The 18,787-nt window shown below is 41.0% G+C and overlaps 1 protein-coding gene across 1 annotated transcript in view; it reads right to left on the bottom strand.

Moving 5' to 3' along the window:
• Window positions 1-13,965, bottom strand: part of TGFBR3 (transforming growth factor beta receptor 3) — a 140,647-nt gene extending 126,682 nt beyond the window's left edge. The window contains exon 1 of the mRNA XM_056844646.1: window positions 13,863-13,965. Within this exon, the coding sequence (XP_056700624.1) occupies window positions 13,863-13,923 (61 nt within the window). The 5' untranslated portion in view covers window positions 13,924-13,965. The remainder of the gene's footprint in view (window positions 1-13,862) is intronic.
• Between the last annotated feature and the right edge of the window lie 4,822 nt (window positions 13,966-18,787).

The following is an 18,787-nucleotide window of genomic DNA, read 5'->3' as shown; positions in this document are numbered from 1 at the left end:
CGCCACTTACGGTTTAGAACCAGAAGTGCCGCCTCGCGAGGGGCCTTATATCACTCAAACTCTTAGTTTGAGTGGTAAAAGGCCACTTTACCACTCAAACTAAGAGGTATAAGGCCCCTTGCGAGGCAGCATTTCCGGTTCTAAACCGAAAGTGACGCGCATGCGTTGGTGCACACGCACACACATTCCCGATAGCAGCCAAATAGCCTCCCTCTGGAGGAGAGGGGGGACCTGGCAACCCTACTTGTAATTCCTGAGAGACTAACTCATTTATTGTAACATGAACTTTTGTGAGTGGATTTCCCTTCATCAGTTGCATCTGCAAGTTGTCTTGAATATATTCATATGGAGAGATGTAGTATATATGTATGTAAGTAAGAGAACTCTGGCTTGTGAGAGCTTATGTCACACTAAATTCACTTTATCTTTTAAGATGCCCTAAGACTTACTTAAGGAGCCCCATGGCGCAGAGTGGTAAACTGCAGTACTGCAGTCCAAGCTCTGCTCACGACCTGAGTTTGAAAGTTGATTTTAGGTAGCCGGCTCAAGGTTGACTCAGCCTTCCATCCTTCCGAGGTCGGTCAAATGAGTACCCAGCTTGCTGGGGGTAAAGGGAAGATGACTGGGGAAGGCACTGGCAAACCACCCCGTAAACAAAGTCTGCCTAGGAAACGTCGGGATGTGACATCACCCCATGGGTCAAGAATGACCCAGTGCTTGCACAGGGGACCTTTACCTTTAAGACTTACTTAGTTTGGCTGCAACAGAGAAACATGGCTACACCTCTGGGACAAGTGCCCTATGCGGCTTATGTCACACAGAAGATGGTTTTACACATCTAGAATAACAACCATAAACCAACAATAAAAGCACTAGTTATAATTGTATAGCCCTTCTGTCTGACTCCAGATCTTGATAGCTACTAATTATCACAGGGTAACGATTTCCTCACTCCCAAGTATGAACTGAGACTGCAGAAAACAGGATTCTTATTTAAATGTGAGTGACTGGAGAATAACTTGTAGGTTTTGGGGAAAACAAAATATTAACAGGCACACTTAAAGTGTAGTTCATGGACTAAGACACTGCCCAAAATTATGGCACAAAGGAGATATATATCTCTTTGGTTCTCTGAACCCTATACTCACAACTGCATCAGGGATCCATCGGGGCCCTACCCAAGCGGAAAATGCTGGACAAGTATATCTCTATCATTGTTCAATTGGGAGAAGGGTTAAGATTGGAACACTATCTGACAACTGATTAACTGAGCATTGATAAATATTTCATGAAGCCAACAACATTATGTGTGAGTGGCAGCTAGGTCTGTCAACTCTGGCTTGGGAAGTTCTTGGAAATTTGGGAGTAGTGACAGGGAAACGTGGAGTTTGGGTTGGGAAGGGAGCTCAGCAAGGCTGTGATACCACAGAGTCCACCCTCTAAAGCTGCCATTGCCTTGAGGTTAACTGATCTCTGTAGTATGGTAATGAGTTGTAATTCCAGCACAACTCTAGGCCCCACCAGGAAGTCAATCCATGGCTACTTACATTTTTAATTTCAATTTATTGGGACCTTAATATGCATATAAAACATACACACCTATGTATTGTGTTGTGTTATTATTTTAAACAAACTTTGTATCTGTTTGACTATCCTCAAATTCCAGAATAGAAGCTAAAAGTTATTAAAGCTCTTGAATATAATGGATGTTCACATAATTTTGTGAGCATAAATCAATCAAGTTCAATACATTCGAATTTTGTATATTGTTTCAGAAAAGTTAATTTAGGATTTTAAACGAAGCAAAAGTATCTATATAATTCTGCTAAAGTAATACTTTAATTCAGTCTTATTTTATTGATGCATCAGTCACCCATGTTGTTGCTTTTTAACCTATTTCTATCTCTTCAAATTAATAAAGGCTAATTCATATAAGCATTCTGGGGAGGGGTAGAAAAGTCACACAAAGCCGTGAAATAGTCTTGTGGCCTTGGTATGAGGGGTACTTTCACAATTTACCACATGGGGATGCCTTGCACAAAACCACCCGGTGAAAACTGAAGGCCTGTCACTGGTTAGTTCAGCACAATTTAGGAGTAGTACTGATGTGGTCCCAAGGTGTCTCTGGTCATTGTTTAAAGAGCTGGTCTGACAGGCCTTTAACATACATCAAGACTGAGAATATTCAACAGCTGGTGAGGATAATCACAGATTTCCCTAACATTAAACAAAAACAATCCAGAAGTGGCAGTTTGATTAAATTAAAACCTGTTTTTCAGGAGTCTACAGCTGTCTAAGGTTTCTCCAAGTTGACCACAACAATACAAGTCATGCACTTGAACAAAGCATGCGCCTTTCTTTAGCATGTTTAAATAAGGAAACATTAGGTGCCAGTAATCAACTCTCTAGCAGACAAAATTTGATCAATACTGAAGCCAAGCACTGAATCAAATGAAAGGGTTGGATACAAGCCCATGCATGGATTCCTGTCCCCCCCCCCCTCAACTGTCATTTCTGACCCCAGAAAAAATATTTCTGAAGTAGCAGGACCTGCATTAAGTAATAGCTATGAAGGCTGGGAGAGGGAACACCACAAATAAACTTTCCCAGTCAGAAGTGGCAGCTGTGGGGAGAGGAGAGCTGGGATGACCCAAAGGCTGGTGATTTCAGGGAGAAAATGAAATAATAAAAACCTACATAGAGCTCTGCTCTATTCATACCAAATAGTAACACTGACTTTTTCTACAGAGTAGTATTTTTTCAGGATACTCCATTCTAGGTCATCTATTCGGTTTTGTCTACTAATACAACCCTGCATGCAGGAGTTAAAGTAGAAATGTATTATCTGTAAATACTTCACATCACTAAAATTATATAGTAAGTAAATTCAAAATTTTCCAAATATATACAACTACACAGCAAAGGTTTTCAAAATAGTCCACAACAGAACTTAAAATGTAATAGAACAGCTATAACTTTTCTGTAAAATCATTGTAAACTTTAGCACACAAACACCCTCATCAACATTTCTACGATCTCTCTGTTCCTATGAGCATTCCATCCATCTAGCTGTTTTCCCACATGCATGTGTGGGTTACATCTGCCCATCCCATACAATACAACAATGCAGGCATTCAAATGTAGTAATACATAGTGTTGGGCATGCTGATTTTTGATGCTGAGTGCATATCAACTGTCATGTATTGTGCACAACAGCAGCAGCCTCCCAATATGCTCATCAGCTCACCATCGGCAAGCATTTTTTGTTGCCCTAGCGATAATCCTTGTCCATCTTCAAAATCAGTGGTGGTGGTGGGGAATCTTTTTGATGTCACACCGAACCTCTTAGAAGCTCAAAACCAGCAAGACATCTCGCTGCTTCCCAAGTATCTCTGGGGATCAGTGCAACAGAGGTGAGCCTTAGCAGTTGCATGGGGCGCCTCCAAAGCTTAGCATAGTATCACATACAAGACCCTGCCATTCTCTTGTAGAAAGGGACAGAGTCTGTAGCAAGCTTCAGATGAAATTTTCAAAGTGAACTCACATAAGGGGAAGGCGGAAACTTCAGCATGCACCAGGACCTAAAGAAGACATCTACTGCCATTAGGGCTGCCAACAGTCATGGAGCAAAATGTCCTGCCCCTTTAACAGAAACTTAATGTGTGGAAATGGCCAGTTGAAGCTTTTCGTGGCATGGAGGTAAACAACATCACCTGGTAAATCAGTTTCTAGAAGAGGGACAGGACATTTTTCCCCCAGGCAGTAGGCAGCCCTAATCGCCACATACCCAAGAGACCTTCACCTTTGAGAACAGGAGTGCCTGCACAATTCAACATTATTGAAACTGAGGTATTCTCAAAGGGAACTGGAACACGGCATAAAGTGTGCTGTTTTAAAAAAATAAAGGATCAAAATCTCACTAAGCATGAATACACTCTTGGACGTGCCTGTCATAGCTCTTTAAATTGTGACTATTTTAACCCTAAACACTGATCCCACAGAATATATTACATGATCTGTGTACTGCCACCTCCTTGTGTCCAACACAGTAAAAAAAAAACAAAAAAAAGCGTTATTTTTTGGACATAAAGTAGTCAAGCTTTTCCTATAACCTCATATTTCACTTTTAGGAAGGATGAAAGCCTCTTTTACCTTTTTACTTAATGGGTATGAATGCAATTATGAAATAATGGCTCCTCTGGACCATCAAATAAGGAAGGATTTTATGTTTGGTATCTATACCATATCCAAGAAATCCTTAATACAACTGCAATAAAATCAATTGTTTTCCCCTTAATTTCCAAATTCCCTAGCCAAAAATTCATACAAACAATTAACAATGATCACAAGCTTAATAAAGCCACATGAAAACCTTTCAGTCATTGTGACTGGAAACAGACATCCAAACCAAATATAAAGTAATCCTATTCCTGTTGCAAGCAAACAACCCATTGTTGTTGATTTTGAAAGACCTTTTAAAAATCTACAATGTTGAGAGTAAATGTTCTATGAGATTATTTAAGAGATTAGAAGGACAATCATTGTAAATCATCTTAATTTACTTTGCAATAGCCCAGCTGCTGCCAATGGTGTTTGCTATGACGCTTTAAAAGATATTAGGGGGGGGGGAATCAATTATGAAATGTTATCACAGTTCTAAGTATACCTTGGCAGCTGTGACGTGTAAACTAGTAGGCTGTGCACTGCTACATGATACCTCAATGTTCTTGTGTGCACTTACATGTGTGTGCACTGGGGAGATGTATCCACTGATCCACTCAGAAATGTAATTACTTCTAGGAGGCCTTGAGGAGGGAGCTAAACCCTGAAATATGACAATTCACCCTAACTAAAGTCTAAGAAGTTTCCAAAAGCTAAAAAGTGTTTAAAATAGGAATGGTAATTTTCTTACCAAAAACAGGTAAGAAAAATAGGGACTTTACCTGATAAAACAGTTGGGATGTATGTCTAAGTAGTAGGCTATTTGTTATCAGGAATTTCTTGTCCTCTGTTAGATTGTCTTGTACTTGGTTATGGCAGCTACATTGCCAAGTATTTTCCTGAAAACTTCCAAGGGTCCCAGTGAGGGGGTTAGTGGTAGCCCCAAGCCATGAAACCACCACCACTAGGAATGTTATTTCAAGGAACTATTACTGGCATCAGTCCATAAAGGCAACAATGCGGGGTAGAGTAATAATCAAATCTAAACTGTGTTGACAGAGAGAAAACTGTCAACTCGGAAGCTGTCTCTTTTAGAAGAAAGATTAAGGCACCTTCACCACCACAAAAACAATTCATTGGGGCTCAACATGAGCCTTTAAGCAGACCACTTTCAAAACAGTCCTTCAAAGCCTAATTAGATGAACTAAGCAACAAGCAAGATATATGGTTTTGGAAAGTATTTCCTTCATAAATACTCAGGGGTCTTATTGTCTCCTAACAGTGACATTTATTCACAAGCAATGGGCAGCCCAGAAAATTAAAGATGCATCAGAATCCTTAACACAAAGCTTAAGCAATGGGGAGGGGGGAAGAGAATGAGCTTACGTAAGCCAAAAACATCATGACACACTGAAGCTTACTAAGCTGCCAGGTACATAAAAGATTGGACACGTCATTTCACTTGTGGCCATTATTAGAAAAAGTTTATCTACAGCATTTATGATCCCAGACCTGGCATATTTTTCTACTTTGCTTGTTAAATTAAAAACAGCAGACCATGCGTAAATAGTGTTTCGTAAAAGTCACAAAACTTGAAAACTGGAAAATATCTCCTTACTTAATGAGTCTAGCCTAGTATACAAGTCCAGCAGCACTGGAGGGAGACAGAAAGTTGGGGCCACTGACTTCTCCTCTAGAAGACTGGCCTAAGGGAATGGTTCTACCAATGTTTATGGACTTGGTCTTCAATCCAAGATCTTGCAAGAAGTAACTCACTTTTCCAGTTCAAATTCTGGTCTACAGGGAAAGCCACAGAGCAACAAGAGAGTTGGTGTATTAGAGTCAATGCAAATCATGCCATTCACTTCTACTTGATGTAGGCTGCACCCATTGCGTTTGATCCTTCTGCTAGACAAAGATTCCTTCTGTAGTGGAAGGAGGACTCATTTCTCCAGTGGAAGATTCCTCTCTTAGTGCAAGAGTACCACTGGATCCCGTTCATTATTTGTAAGAGGAGATGTGCAGTAAATGAACTTTATCTGAAATCTCAAGTTCCAACTTACAAACTCTATTCCTGCAGTCTAAAGGGCAGCATGCTTTGTAGGAAAGACACTTTGTACATGCTCAGAGGCCCATTTGTCATTTACACTGACTTTATGAATGAGCAATGGATTTATAGTCTATCCTGAAGCAAGAAGGCCACATTCTATTAAGAATTGGAGAGGATAACTGTTACAAGAAAACCCTTTTTTATAACCATAAAGTCTGGCATAATGAATACAACAATAAAATGGAACATTCCATTAGAAAGTTATCAATAAACACGATGAATGAGACACGCTCAAGAGACTGGCTTGGTGGCTGTAAATACCGAAATGACTGACAGCTTGTAAAACCCTGGCTACTGTGTGGGGAATACATGCACCTATCAAACAGCTGGATTTGTCTACAGGAGGAATTATGGCACACACGAAGTAGTGTAAAAATAAAGCCTCAAATGTTTCGGTAAGAAACGAAGCATCTCCAGTTGGAAACAAAGCAATTACTATCTTGATGTGCTCATTAAAAATTCTAGTAATCTCCCATAGTTCTTGCATGCGATAAACTTTTCTACTGGAATATATTTGTACACGCCAACATTGTTGCTTTACAGCTCAAAGTTTTCACATAAAACACAGACACGAGATATTTTTCTTTCAAAAATAGTATTTACTTCTGTACATATTAATTAAAAATCTCTAAATTTACTGGTGGAATTAAGAATGTATATTACCATGAGTGGATTACAAAAATGTATGAATTTGCAACCATGTCAAGACTATCGAATCTACTACAGAGAAAGATGATTGAGGATTACAGTCAAAGATGGCAACCCTTTTATGATAGATATATGCAGTGAAACGTGTATAAAATGTATTCAAAAACTAGAATGAAGTGATAGATTTCAGGTTACATTAAAGGTAGACTGAACTAACTATGTTATGAAGATGTTGATAGGGCGTGGTAGAAAATAGAAGAAGTATAAGCAGGCAATTGTTTTAAACTATAATGGGTTTCAAGTATAAGCAAGCTTTAAATAAGATAAGAAGAATATGAGGAGTAGATAAGGTAGAGATAATATAGGTAGTTAAACAAGTATTAAAACTGAAATGGGCAGATAATGAATATTAGAATTATGAGTACATTCGTTTTCTAAGTTTCAGAGGTTATTGGTATGACTAAAGATGGGGGCGATCCTGGACACGGACCATGACCTGTTGTTATTGTTTTACTTTTCTTTTTTTGTTTCTTTTCTTTCAATTTTTTTGTATCCCAAAAATTCAATAAAAATTATATATTAAAAAAGCATGTATATTACCATTAAATTATCTTCGTATTAGTGAGAAATACCAAGTTGGGCTTCTTAGGTACAAGTTCTTTTAACAATATGGGATGCCAGCTGGGATAAATGTACTTCATCTGTAAACTTGTAAGGGTTGTGTGCCTTTAGATGAAATGTACTTGATGCTAATATTCACACTAGAAGTGATGTTTGGAGATGTCTGAACAGATCTGCAGGGTTGTTGTTGTTTTTAAAGGGTGAACAGCAATTATACTTGAACCCAGGCCACAATGTTGGGGAGGGAGCTTTAAACCTTTCCCCTATATTATTTTCCAGAATTCAGTCACCTTCCCAGTTTGCAGTTATTTTGGTATGAAGGGTATGCCAAAACCTGTAATTTGGCCTTTAGTTACTTAATTTATGGAACTCTTATTATTGGACTATTGCTATCTCATAAACAAAAGCCACATAATATAGTTGGGTACCTTTTCATGTGATCCATAAAATCTTTAATGTTCACTCTGTTACTGGCTGTCCGCACATTACTAGAGCATCAAATATGGTGTGTGTAGGATACACAGATGACTAAATCCTAGATGAAATGTAGGATTTCAATCTTTACACCAAACCGAACAAAGTGGCAATGCACAGATGGATGCTGCATCTTTTTATCGAGAAAGGAAGCAAGTTCACACCTTTTATTCCCAAAGAAAATCTTACTAATTGTAAAAGAGGAAATAATGGAAGTTTCTCCTTAAAAAAAAAAAAACTGGAGGACACTCAGGTGGGGGTGGGGGACAACCAGTGTGCAAATTTGCTTATACTAATCCAGTTTCCAAGATGTAGTTCACCCTGTAATTTAAGGGATTTCTCCCATTTTAGCTCTAGTTTATTTTGCAACTCTAATGTAGAAAGCCCATGAGGATTTTCTTTCCAAAATGTCAGTGCAATAAAGCAACTGTTTATTTTTATTGTTCCATTTCCATGCCAATCATCACCATAGTGTTGCATGACTCAGAACTGAGATACACAAAATCTTTATCAGGACGGATCATCAAGTGGGACAAAAAAAACCTAAACAAAATTAAAACAACATCATTACTCTCCATTTCCACCAAATCCTGTTGCAACAGCTGTAATAATATGGTATGCACAAAAAGCCTACAAGATCCTTATTCACATTTTTTAATCCTTTATAGTAAGGAGCACAGTACCCCAGTGGGCTAAAATTCCAAGCACTTACTATCCAGTATATATTAACAGACGAGAACTCAGAACGTTGGGTACCCCATGTCCTTGTCTGAGGAAACATTACAAAGGATCTGGGGCCCAAACCAGCAATATCACAGTCTGAGGCTGGGTCCTAACCTTGTAAATGACGCAGAACTGTATGCCCTCAGGTACCAGACTCCTCTTCAGTACAGTTATGCATTCCTTTTAAAAATGAACGGGTGCCAATAATTTCATTTGTTTTAAAAACAGAAACTAATGATGAAATCCACAATGAATTTTAATGGAAAGTTTCAGTTGTTCTGTTGTTCATTAGATAGTTAATGCTTTACATTGGAAATGCAAAGCAATGCAATGGAAGCATTTTGCATTGGATGCACTGGCTGGAGCAGCATGTTCACAGAAACATTACTAGAGGTGGAATAAATCAATAGACTGGGAAGTTCCCTAATTTCCAGCAAAAAAAGGTTGAGCAATGAGAAGCCCATAGAATGCACAGCTTTTAAAAACTGCGTCTAAAAAGGGCAGAGCCCCATGTCGCAGAGCAGTAAGCTGCAGTACTGCAGTCAAAAGCTCTGCTCACGACCTGAGTTCGATCCCAACGGAAGTTGGTTTCAGGTAGCTGGCTCAAGGTTGACTCAGCCTTCCATCCTTCCGAGGTCGGTAAAATGAGTACCCAGCTTGCTGGGGGTAAAGGGAAGATGACTGGGGAAGGCACTAGCTAACCACCCCCTAAACAAAGTCTGCCTAGTAAACGTCGGGATGTGACGTCACCCCATGGGTCAGGAATGACCCGGTGCTTGCACACGGACTACCTTTACCTAAAAAGGGCACCCTTTGTCCTCTCATTCTGACATTTCGCAGGTTTGGTGCTTTGAGGGAGTAGTAGAATGCCTACACATTTCATAATATTTGGATGCAGAGCAGCAAAGTTACAGGCAAGTGAAGAAGGGGTGGGTCTTCTACTGAAACCAATTGGAAATCAAATGAATCAGTAACTCATAAATAACAAAATGAGTGAGAAGTGAAACACATCAAAAAAGAATGACAAAACTAAATGATTTTTTTTTTGCCCGCATGCCCCCTGCTCCTTGTGCCCAGAACAGAATAGGATATGCAACACAGGCCTGCGACTGGCAGGCAGGACAAAAGCCTCCATTGTTTCCATTTTCATTCCTTTCATTTCAAACTTCATTCTTAGGGCTGCCAACCTCCAGGTGGTGGAGGAGAAAATAGACATCACTGTACTAGTATCAAAGGATAAGAAATTCAGTACAGGAGCGAAGAATACTTATAAGTGCAAACAAATATTTATATGCTACAGTGTCTAATACAATACGCACTTCATAAATATACAAAAAGAACCATTCATACAGTTGTAACACACATACACAAAATCATCTCTAGGATGGTGGTGAATGGAAAAAGTTCAATAAACTGTGAAGTTTCTCTCAAGATATGCTCAACAGTCTTCTGTATTCATTTCATGCAGGTAAGCAGGTAAGTAGAGGTAATAAATATTAATTCAGGAGGAATAACTTCATGGAGGATACGGCCGTTTCAAATTCTTGACAATTTGAATTCTTCATCAGTCCTTCAAGCATTTTCCTCTTATATTGCACATCTTGATAATAAATTACAAAGTGCTGGATATAGTTCAATTCCCACGAAGGGTAACATTCACAAGTGAAGGGTAACATTCACTCCAGGTGGTGGCTGGAGATCTCCTGCTATTACAACCGATCTCCAGCCGATAGAGATCAGTTCACCTGGAAAAAATGGCTGCTTTGGCAATTGGACTCTATGGCATTGAAGTTAGGGTTGCCAGGTCCTTCTTCGACACTGGCGGGAGGTTTTTGGGGCAGAGCCTTAGAAGGGCAGGGTTTGGGGAGGGACTTCAATGCCATAGAGTCCAACTGCCAAAGTAGCCATTTTCTCCAGGTGAACTGATCTCTATCGGCTGGAGATTAGTTGTAATAGCAGATCTCCAGCTAATACCTGTTGAAGTCCCTCCCCTCCCCCAAACCCGCCCTCCTCAGGCTCAGTCCCAAAAACCTCCCACCAGTGGCAAAGAGGGACCTGGCAACCCTATTCATTCAGGTCATCATCAAGGTCAAAAGAGCCACATGTCACACTCATCTTCATATATGCTTACCATTCTACTAAATGCCAGCAGAAAGGGGGAGGGTTGATGCTCCTCCCTCACTGCAGACCCTATATCACCTTCTGACTGTTCCTGAGCCTTCTCTGTCCCTCAGGAGTACCAGTGTGATGCAAAAAGACATGGAAGGTTGGGAAATCCTGTTATGCCGGCTGGGAGTGACAGTAGAAGCCAAGCCCATACTTTACAGGTTTATTTGCTGCAAAATGAGACCATTAACAACATTCAAGCATCATCATATGGTGCTAACAAATCAATGACAATATTTTTGCACGCCTTCATTAGGAGCTCAAGCCTAGCGAATATTCCAGGAAGTTTCATTCTTGAAAGGGTATTATTTTCCATGGAACTGGTTAAGTAGGTCAGTGCATAACTAAGTTTATTGCCCAGACATGAATCCCCTGTGGCTGGTCATCTCTTCCACAATGAGGCCATCTCAGACTAAAACAAGTCATCCATCCACAGTTTGGTCTCCCCACATCATCATCTCCATTTGGTCACTTCCCTGTGGACCTGTCCTAGACTGCACACTTTTGTGCCAAAACAAAAACCAAGGCAGCTATTGCCTAGTAAACTAAGACAAATATGCTCTGTTCTGCAGAATCATTTTCAGAATACCATTTATAACTGCATATCTGAGCCAGAATATAGCTTATGTTCAGAAGGTGCTACCACACAGCAAATCAATGAGTAGAGGTCCTTTATTCTATTTGTACCGATATTGAGATCGCAGTGTTCATAGTAAAAGTCATTAGCAGCTCTGCCATATATAAATATTTTCCTAATATTTCTTTTTCAGATCAAGCAGATATTTTCATGCTGCAGTGCTTTATTATATCATGAATACTCACATCATGAATTCAGGAACAGCAAGAAAGGATAGATCCAACTGTCTGTTATTCCCACTTACCCGGCATTTAAAGGCCCTAGCTAAATTTGAGACTGGCTCCTAGAATTTCAGCCTAATAGCATTTTGCGGAGACACCATTCACAGCCTAGGTATTGCATCTTAAACTGACAGGTGACCTGGATATTGCTGTGTGAAGGAAATAATCTGGAATTCAAGGACAGGTGCCTACTGCCTTTCCTTTTCATCTTATAGCAGTGGCAAGTGATCAGTCCACTTCTGTTTCTCTGTTCTTCTTCCCTTGAAAAAACATTTTTACATTCTGCAGATGCTTTCACATGACATACTGTTTGTTCGCTTACTTTATCATTTACAAGTTTTAAAAGAGTTTTAAAGTCTATCACTGTATGGATTTTTTTGAAACAAAAGAATGCCATTATGTAGGATGCACCATGTAATTAAACCCACCACAATCTAAATCTCTCATCTAGACTATGCATATGGATGATCAATTAGAGAGCCAGCATGGTGTAGTAGTTAAAGTGTTGGACTAGGATCTGGGAAATCCAGGTTTGAATCCCCTCTTGTACCATAGAAGCTTGGGCCAGTCACACATTCTCAGCCTAGCCTGCCTCACAGGGTGGTTGTGATGTTAAAAAGGAGGAGGAGGAGGATGTAAGCACTTGAAAGATAGGATATAAATAAATAAATATACCTAGTGTCAGCATTTGCTTTTCTAAATATTGTCGAAGGCTTTCACAGCCAGAGTTCATCGGTTCTTGTATGTTATCCGGGCTGTGTGACCGTGGTCTTGGTATTGACAGTGTTACTCCTCTGAAGATGCCTGCCACAGCTGCTGGCGAAACGTCAGGAAAGAAAATACCAAGACCACAGTCACACAGCCCGGATAACCTACAAGAACCGATTTGCTTTTCTGTTTCTGAAGGAGGGCAATTAAACAGTTGAGTCTGTTATATATAATCTAACTTTCCTCAATACATATCATTGTGATCATTTGTACACAGCAAGACTTCTTCTCAGAAAACGAAGAGACTCGCTAAGGTTTGATCTACTGCTTGTGATAAAAATTACAAAGCTCTCTCCTGAACCTGTCAATGAGGCCAATTCAAGTCACTGCCTCATTCTCAATTTTAATCTTTCCAACAAGACTCGAGCATAGACAGAAGCCATCCGCTGTTTTCAACTGAATGTGCTCTTGGAGCTCCTTATGTGGCCTCAAAATTACAGCCCACAAGAGAGATTAAAAGTAGCAAATTCTTATCCTACATGTAGAAAACCACAATCCTAAAAACACTTACTAGTTAGCAAGTGTCACCCAAAAAGCCTGATAATCCTGCGGTCTGGAGACAATGGAAAAGAAAAAGGCAAAGTTTTTTCCTTCATCTCATAGGTTAAAGAGAACATAATCTGGAAATCAAGAATAACCTTCTTTTCATCTCTAGGATAAACAAAGGTTCAGTAATAACATATGCTGTAATTTTATTTTCTATACTATTCTGCACTATTATTTCTTCTTTTGATCAGTTGATGTAAACAGAAATTACTTATCCAATATTTTAGGAGTCTTAAAAGACATGGATAGTTGCTAGGATGATGACATCACTGAAAAGTTGTGTGTGTTTGAACCATGAATACATAAATAAACCTGTGATTGTTGCTTTACTTCTAGTGATCCTAGAGGAATACTTCTAGTGATCCTAGAGGAATTTTTTTTTTGCTAGAAACAATTGTTTTGTTGTTGACTGAGGACTAGATGGGGAGGGGGGAAATCTCCTTCTTAAGATCTAATAACTTACATCCTCAGCTAGTATGTCACTTTCCCCACTACGTAGAATGGAAAACCTATAGATCTTCAAAACCATAAATATAAACTAATCAACATATACCTTTTAAGTTTGATTAAAAAAATCACTTCAGTAGTTATTCAGTTATCATTTTCAATTTTTGCAAGTAACTGAAACTATGACAAAAGGTTCCCAATATTATTTCTGATCACACCAGGGCACTTCACTTTGGGTCACGTAAAAACATATTGACCTAATCTCCTCATCAAAAGTTGCAATTTGCAATCATTCAAAATCCTTGAACCACAAACAATAAATTTATGCAATTCCACCTACCTGCTGATGCCAAATACCAAAGCATCAAAACAAATATGGAAAGTATATAAGCAGACGTCATTTTGGCAATGCTGGGTTTTCAACTTCTTTTGTTGTTCTTTATGCCAATGTATGCCCTTTGAAAAGGTGCTACAGTAGATCTTCAAAACAGTGTCTTGCACACTTGTCAGCACCTGTACAGAGAAGCAAATAATCCTTTTAGAAACCTGGTCCAACAGAGAAGTAACTTTTAAAAAATTATTCTATCAAAAACAGTCAGCTTTTTATTTAATGAAACCTTCTTATCGAGGAATAATCTGAAAAAGTGGTATTATGGTAGGGTTGCCAACCTCCAGGTAACAGCTGGAGATCTCCTGCTATTACAACTGATCTCCAGCCGATAGAGACCAGTTCACCTGGAGAAAATGGCCACTTTGGCAATTGGACTCAATGGCATTGAAGTCCCTCCCCAAACCCCGCCCTCCTCAGGCTCCACCCCAAAAACTTCCCGCCAGTGGCAAAAAGGAACCTGGAAACCTTATATTATGGTCACAAGTTTAAACTTCTTTAGCTTGTCTCTCCAGCTCAAACTAGTTGCTGTTCCTGTCTAAAACATCTCCAGAATTTATCAGAGGTGGCACTGAAAGCCTGCTGTAGTCTGGAAGTTGCCTCTGAAAGCAGAATTGCCTTTGCCTGCTCACACTCCTTTTGAAAATGTCCTGCAAAAGTCTATCAGCAACACTATCATTCTTGTAAAATAAATCTGGTAAAACGTTGAAAGGCTTTTCAGTAACTCCTAAAACGAAGTGGAAAACCTAGATTAAAAAGATATAAGGACAGAAGCAGCTCATTAAAAACCGTAACCTGTGCACAATACTTTAAAAAAAATAGTTGACAACAATTTTGTATTCCACTATCTGTGGACTTTGCAGAGGGGATGCGTGACGGACAGGACGGATTCCGCCTCTCCCTAAGAGTGACCAATGAGAGCTGACGGAATGCTGGGAAGAGGCAGTTAGTTGGAAAACAGCACTTGGGAGCTGCAGTTAAGGCAGTTGGAAGTTGGCAGGTGGGGAGTTGAGTGCAACTGTGGAGAAGAGCTGCTTAGAGCTGGCTGAAAAGGGTCAATTTGTAACAAAGGGTCCCAACTGAGGGAATAGGACCACAGTCCAAAAATTCAGTGGAAGCAAAACATTGTAACTTCTACCTTACTTTCTTCAGCGTTATGTTCATAACATAAGTCAAAGTTAACCTCTTGTTCCGTTTAGCCCTATGGGCTGAATGTCTCGGGGAAAGGAACACACACACAACACATGGAACAAAATGTGGGCTTGCAGCAGAAGGGGACAAGAGGCAGAAACCCCTGCCTCATCTTCCACAAATGGAAATGCCATTCCATAGGAGGAACTGCATGTTGGATACATACCAACATTTTAGGCAGCACTGTTGCGATGTACTATGACTTGTGCAACGTATATTACAATCCTAAGCACTGCTGCATAGTTACTTTGCTGACAGCAGCCCATTTCAAACAAGGTACTGTTCAAGTGCAAAGTCCCCGGGAGATCTTTGGCCTCAGCCAGCATCATATGTCAATTAAGCCTACTGAGCTCAATGGGACGGGCAACCCATTCCTGAAGTTACGCATTGGCCAGGAACGGCGCAGTCACACCGCCTCCACGGAGGTTTCCCAGCCACCAAAAGGAACATTAAAACACTTTTAAAGGAAAGAAAATGCCCCCACTGACAGCAGCGAGGCGGTGCCACCTAAAAAGGGGGGGCAGAAATGCCACTGCACAAGGGGGTGTTCACAGGGCAAAAGGGGTTAGGAAGCTGCCTAAAGGCAGCTCTGCCCCAGGAATGTCCTGGGTCACTCTCCCCACATGCCGAGGCGGACTTTCCCTTCCGGGAATTCCCTGCTGGCATGGCTGCGCTGAAAGCAGGGTGCAGCACAGCTCTATGGCTCCCCAACGCCAATGTGTTTGCCCCTGGGGATGGCATAAGTGTCCTTTATCCCAAGGTTAAAGGGGCACCCAGACCGCTGCGGGTCACACCGACTCCTAAGGACCTTTGCCCCCTCCTTCAGGACTGCAGCTTTAAACACACATCCTAAGATTGTCGCTCTCATCCCCAGTACAAAATTCTGAGAAATGCTTCTTACGTTTTTAAGAGGACACATTTTTAGGACTCATTGTTAAGACAGAAGCATCCAACTAGTACTGGACAGAAGAACCCAATCATCATTTCTCTGGGCCCAGTACAATGTTGTAAGTCCCATATAACTGTATAATCCTACACACACTCACAATGCTATTTCAGTTCTCACATATCATTGTAATGGGGCTTGCAGTCAACATGAGGCCTTTCTGGACTCTCAGGCCCCAACAAGTAATTCCACTTCCACAACACGTAGGCCCTGTGATTTTTAGCCCTTTTGGGGTTCAGTAACTTTTTGTGATATCCTGTGGAATCTCAACCTCCTCTCCCTGCCCTACCTCCATTAAAAATTAATAAATTTATTACTGGTTTTTGGTTTAACTATTAAATAATTAGAAGACAAACACTTATTTTTCACGATGGATTTTGCTTCGGTTTTGAATCAGAGCAAACAATAAACCGATTGAAATAGCTTTTTCATGGCAGCGCAGATTCTCCCCCCATCCCGAGGCATTTTCAATTTTTCACGGGAGAAAGCGAACTTCTCTGTGCTGCTTACGTCTGCTGCCGCTCATGACTCACCACTCCAAATCCGCCTAATCCCACCCACTCTTCCCATGATACTGTGTGTGTGTGTGTTGGGGGGGGGGGAACCTGAAAGCGGCAAATCCAAGCCAAAACTCCCGTCACCCTTCTGAAGAGGGGCAGCCAGTCTGCTCTGGGTCTCCCTCCAGCTGGTGCGATCCTATGTGTGTGTTGGGGGGGGGCATCCTGAGAGCGGCAAATCCAAGCCAAAACTCCCATCACCCTTCTGAAGAGAGGCAGCCAGTCTGCTCTGGGTCGCCCTCCAGCCGGTGCGATCCTGTGTGTGTGTGTTGGGGGGGCATCCTGAGAGCGGCAAATCCAAGCCAAAACCCCCATCACCCTTCTGAAGAGGGGCAGCCAGTCTGCTCTGGGTCTCCCTCCAGCCGGTGCGATCCTATGTATGTTTGTGTTGGGGGGGGGCATCCTGAAAGCGGCAAATCAAAGCCAAAACTCCCATCACCCTTCTGAAGAGGGGCAGCCAGTCTGCTTTGGGTCTCCCTCCTGCCAGTGCGATGCTGTTAGAGTGGCAACTCCCCCAGCCAATCACCGTTCTTGGGGGAGGAGAAAGGAGATGTCCCGGGAAGCGAAGCAAACATTTTTTCATGGGCATCCGAGCAACAAAACGCTCTTCTACTGGAAAGTACGGCTCAGAAGTGGTTTGGATTGCCTCTCTTTTAACCCGGCTTATTTTGCTCAGTGGGGGAAAACACGGATCTGCAATGAATAACCAAAATTTGCCTCCGACGCAAATCAGCAGCAAATCTCCGTGAAGAATACCCTAGAGAGAAATGTCTGGGGTGGAAAGTTGTAAAGTTATGCACAACCCCACAAAACCAAGTTTGAAAAACTTGCTTTGAGCCCTAGTAGGCAGTGTGGGGAAAAAGCTTAGCAGTTACTAGAGACTTTCTAAATGATTTTAAGACTTTTAGTTTAGTCCTCTATGCGAACCATACTCTGAGACCTTAACTGCCAAGGAACAACTGCCTAACATTGCTTGCAGTCTCCTGGGACTCAGAGGCTGTATCTATTAAACGCAGCATGGCAATTCTTATTTTTGCAATCACCCCTCCCTGCCACACACTCACATCAAACACTCGAACACGTGGAAAGCTTTTCAAGCCAGGGAGATCTGCTTTCAAGCAAGCCTTCTCCCTGATGTGTTAGCTGATGATTCCAAACTCTCTCTCTTTCCTACACACTCATACCCAAATTAAAACCATAGCTCTGCACGTATTCTGTAGCACAACACTTTGCTATTGACTTTGGAACAAAACAATGTGTTCTTTACCATCCATTCCAATGAGTAACCGCAGATTTACTGGAAGTTCATCTATAGGTTTCCAAAAAGTAAAACATGTCAGCCACATGTGGCCAGATATTTGCTTTGTAAAAATCAAATTCTCTTCTAAAATAGAAGAGTACAGTTATCCTGCTAATTAATCTGTGACAATATTTAATAAACACACACACAAATTTGAATGTACTGTCATGAATTTATGGTGTGGATTTTGAAAAAACGAATTCTAAGTGTCCCATATGAATTGGAGTCATGTAATATATTAAGGAGGTGAAAATAGCATTTTAAAACGAGGCATATTCCTTTTCCTCGTGAAACAGTCATCAGGTAGTTAGTTAAGAATGATTTATGGCAGTACTGTGGCGTGAAGGCTTTCTTATTGTGCAAAATATTTAGGGCGCACACTATAGCATTACACTGATACTTCCCCCTGTCCCAGTGCCCACTGAGCTGTGCCAAGCATCAAACACACCCCAGTCCTAGGACATCATATGACCCAGAAGCCACGCATCTCCCACTGGGGCTGCAGCATCTGATCAAAGCACTCTAACGGCCTGACCACACTGTACATTTTCCCTGGGTACATCAGCAGGTGTGTTTTGGGAATCCATACCTCCCAGGCATGCAAGGGTCTGCTTTGGATCAGGACTGCAGCACACAGAGAGATAGCATTTATGGTATGAGTCAATTTCTTCCAATGCTTGGTTGTTTTACATGAGAGAGAAAAGGAACAGTGAGGGACAAGGGCTATTCAAATTACATAAGGCAAGCGTGGACATGCAGAACAGGATCTTTTGGCTAGGATGCCCAGGTTTTGGACCTCCCTCTACAGGGCTTCCACCCTGCTATTTCTTCAAGTATTTTATAGAGACATTTTCATTTCAGAAGCCATTTAGAAAGGAGCCAT

This window comes from Euleptes europaea, chromosome 2 (assembly GCF_029931775.1).
Source record: "Euleptes europaea isolate rEulEur1 chromosome 2, rEulEur1.hap1, whole genome shotgun sequence".
Taxonomy (NCBI): Eukaryota; Metazoa; Chordata; class Lepidosauria; order Squamata; family Sphaerodactylidae; genus Euleptes; species Euleptes europaea.
This window is presented reverse-complemented; position numbering and strand designations above follow the sequence as displayed.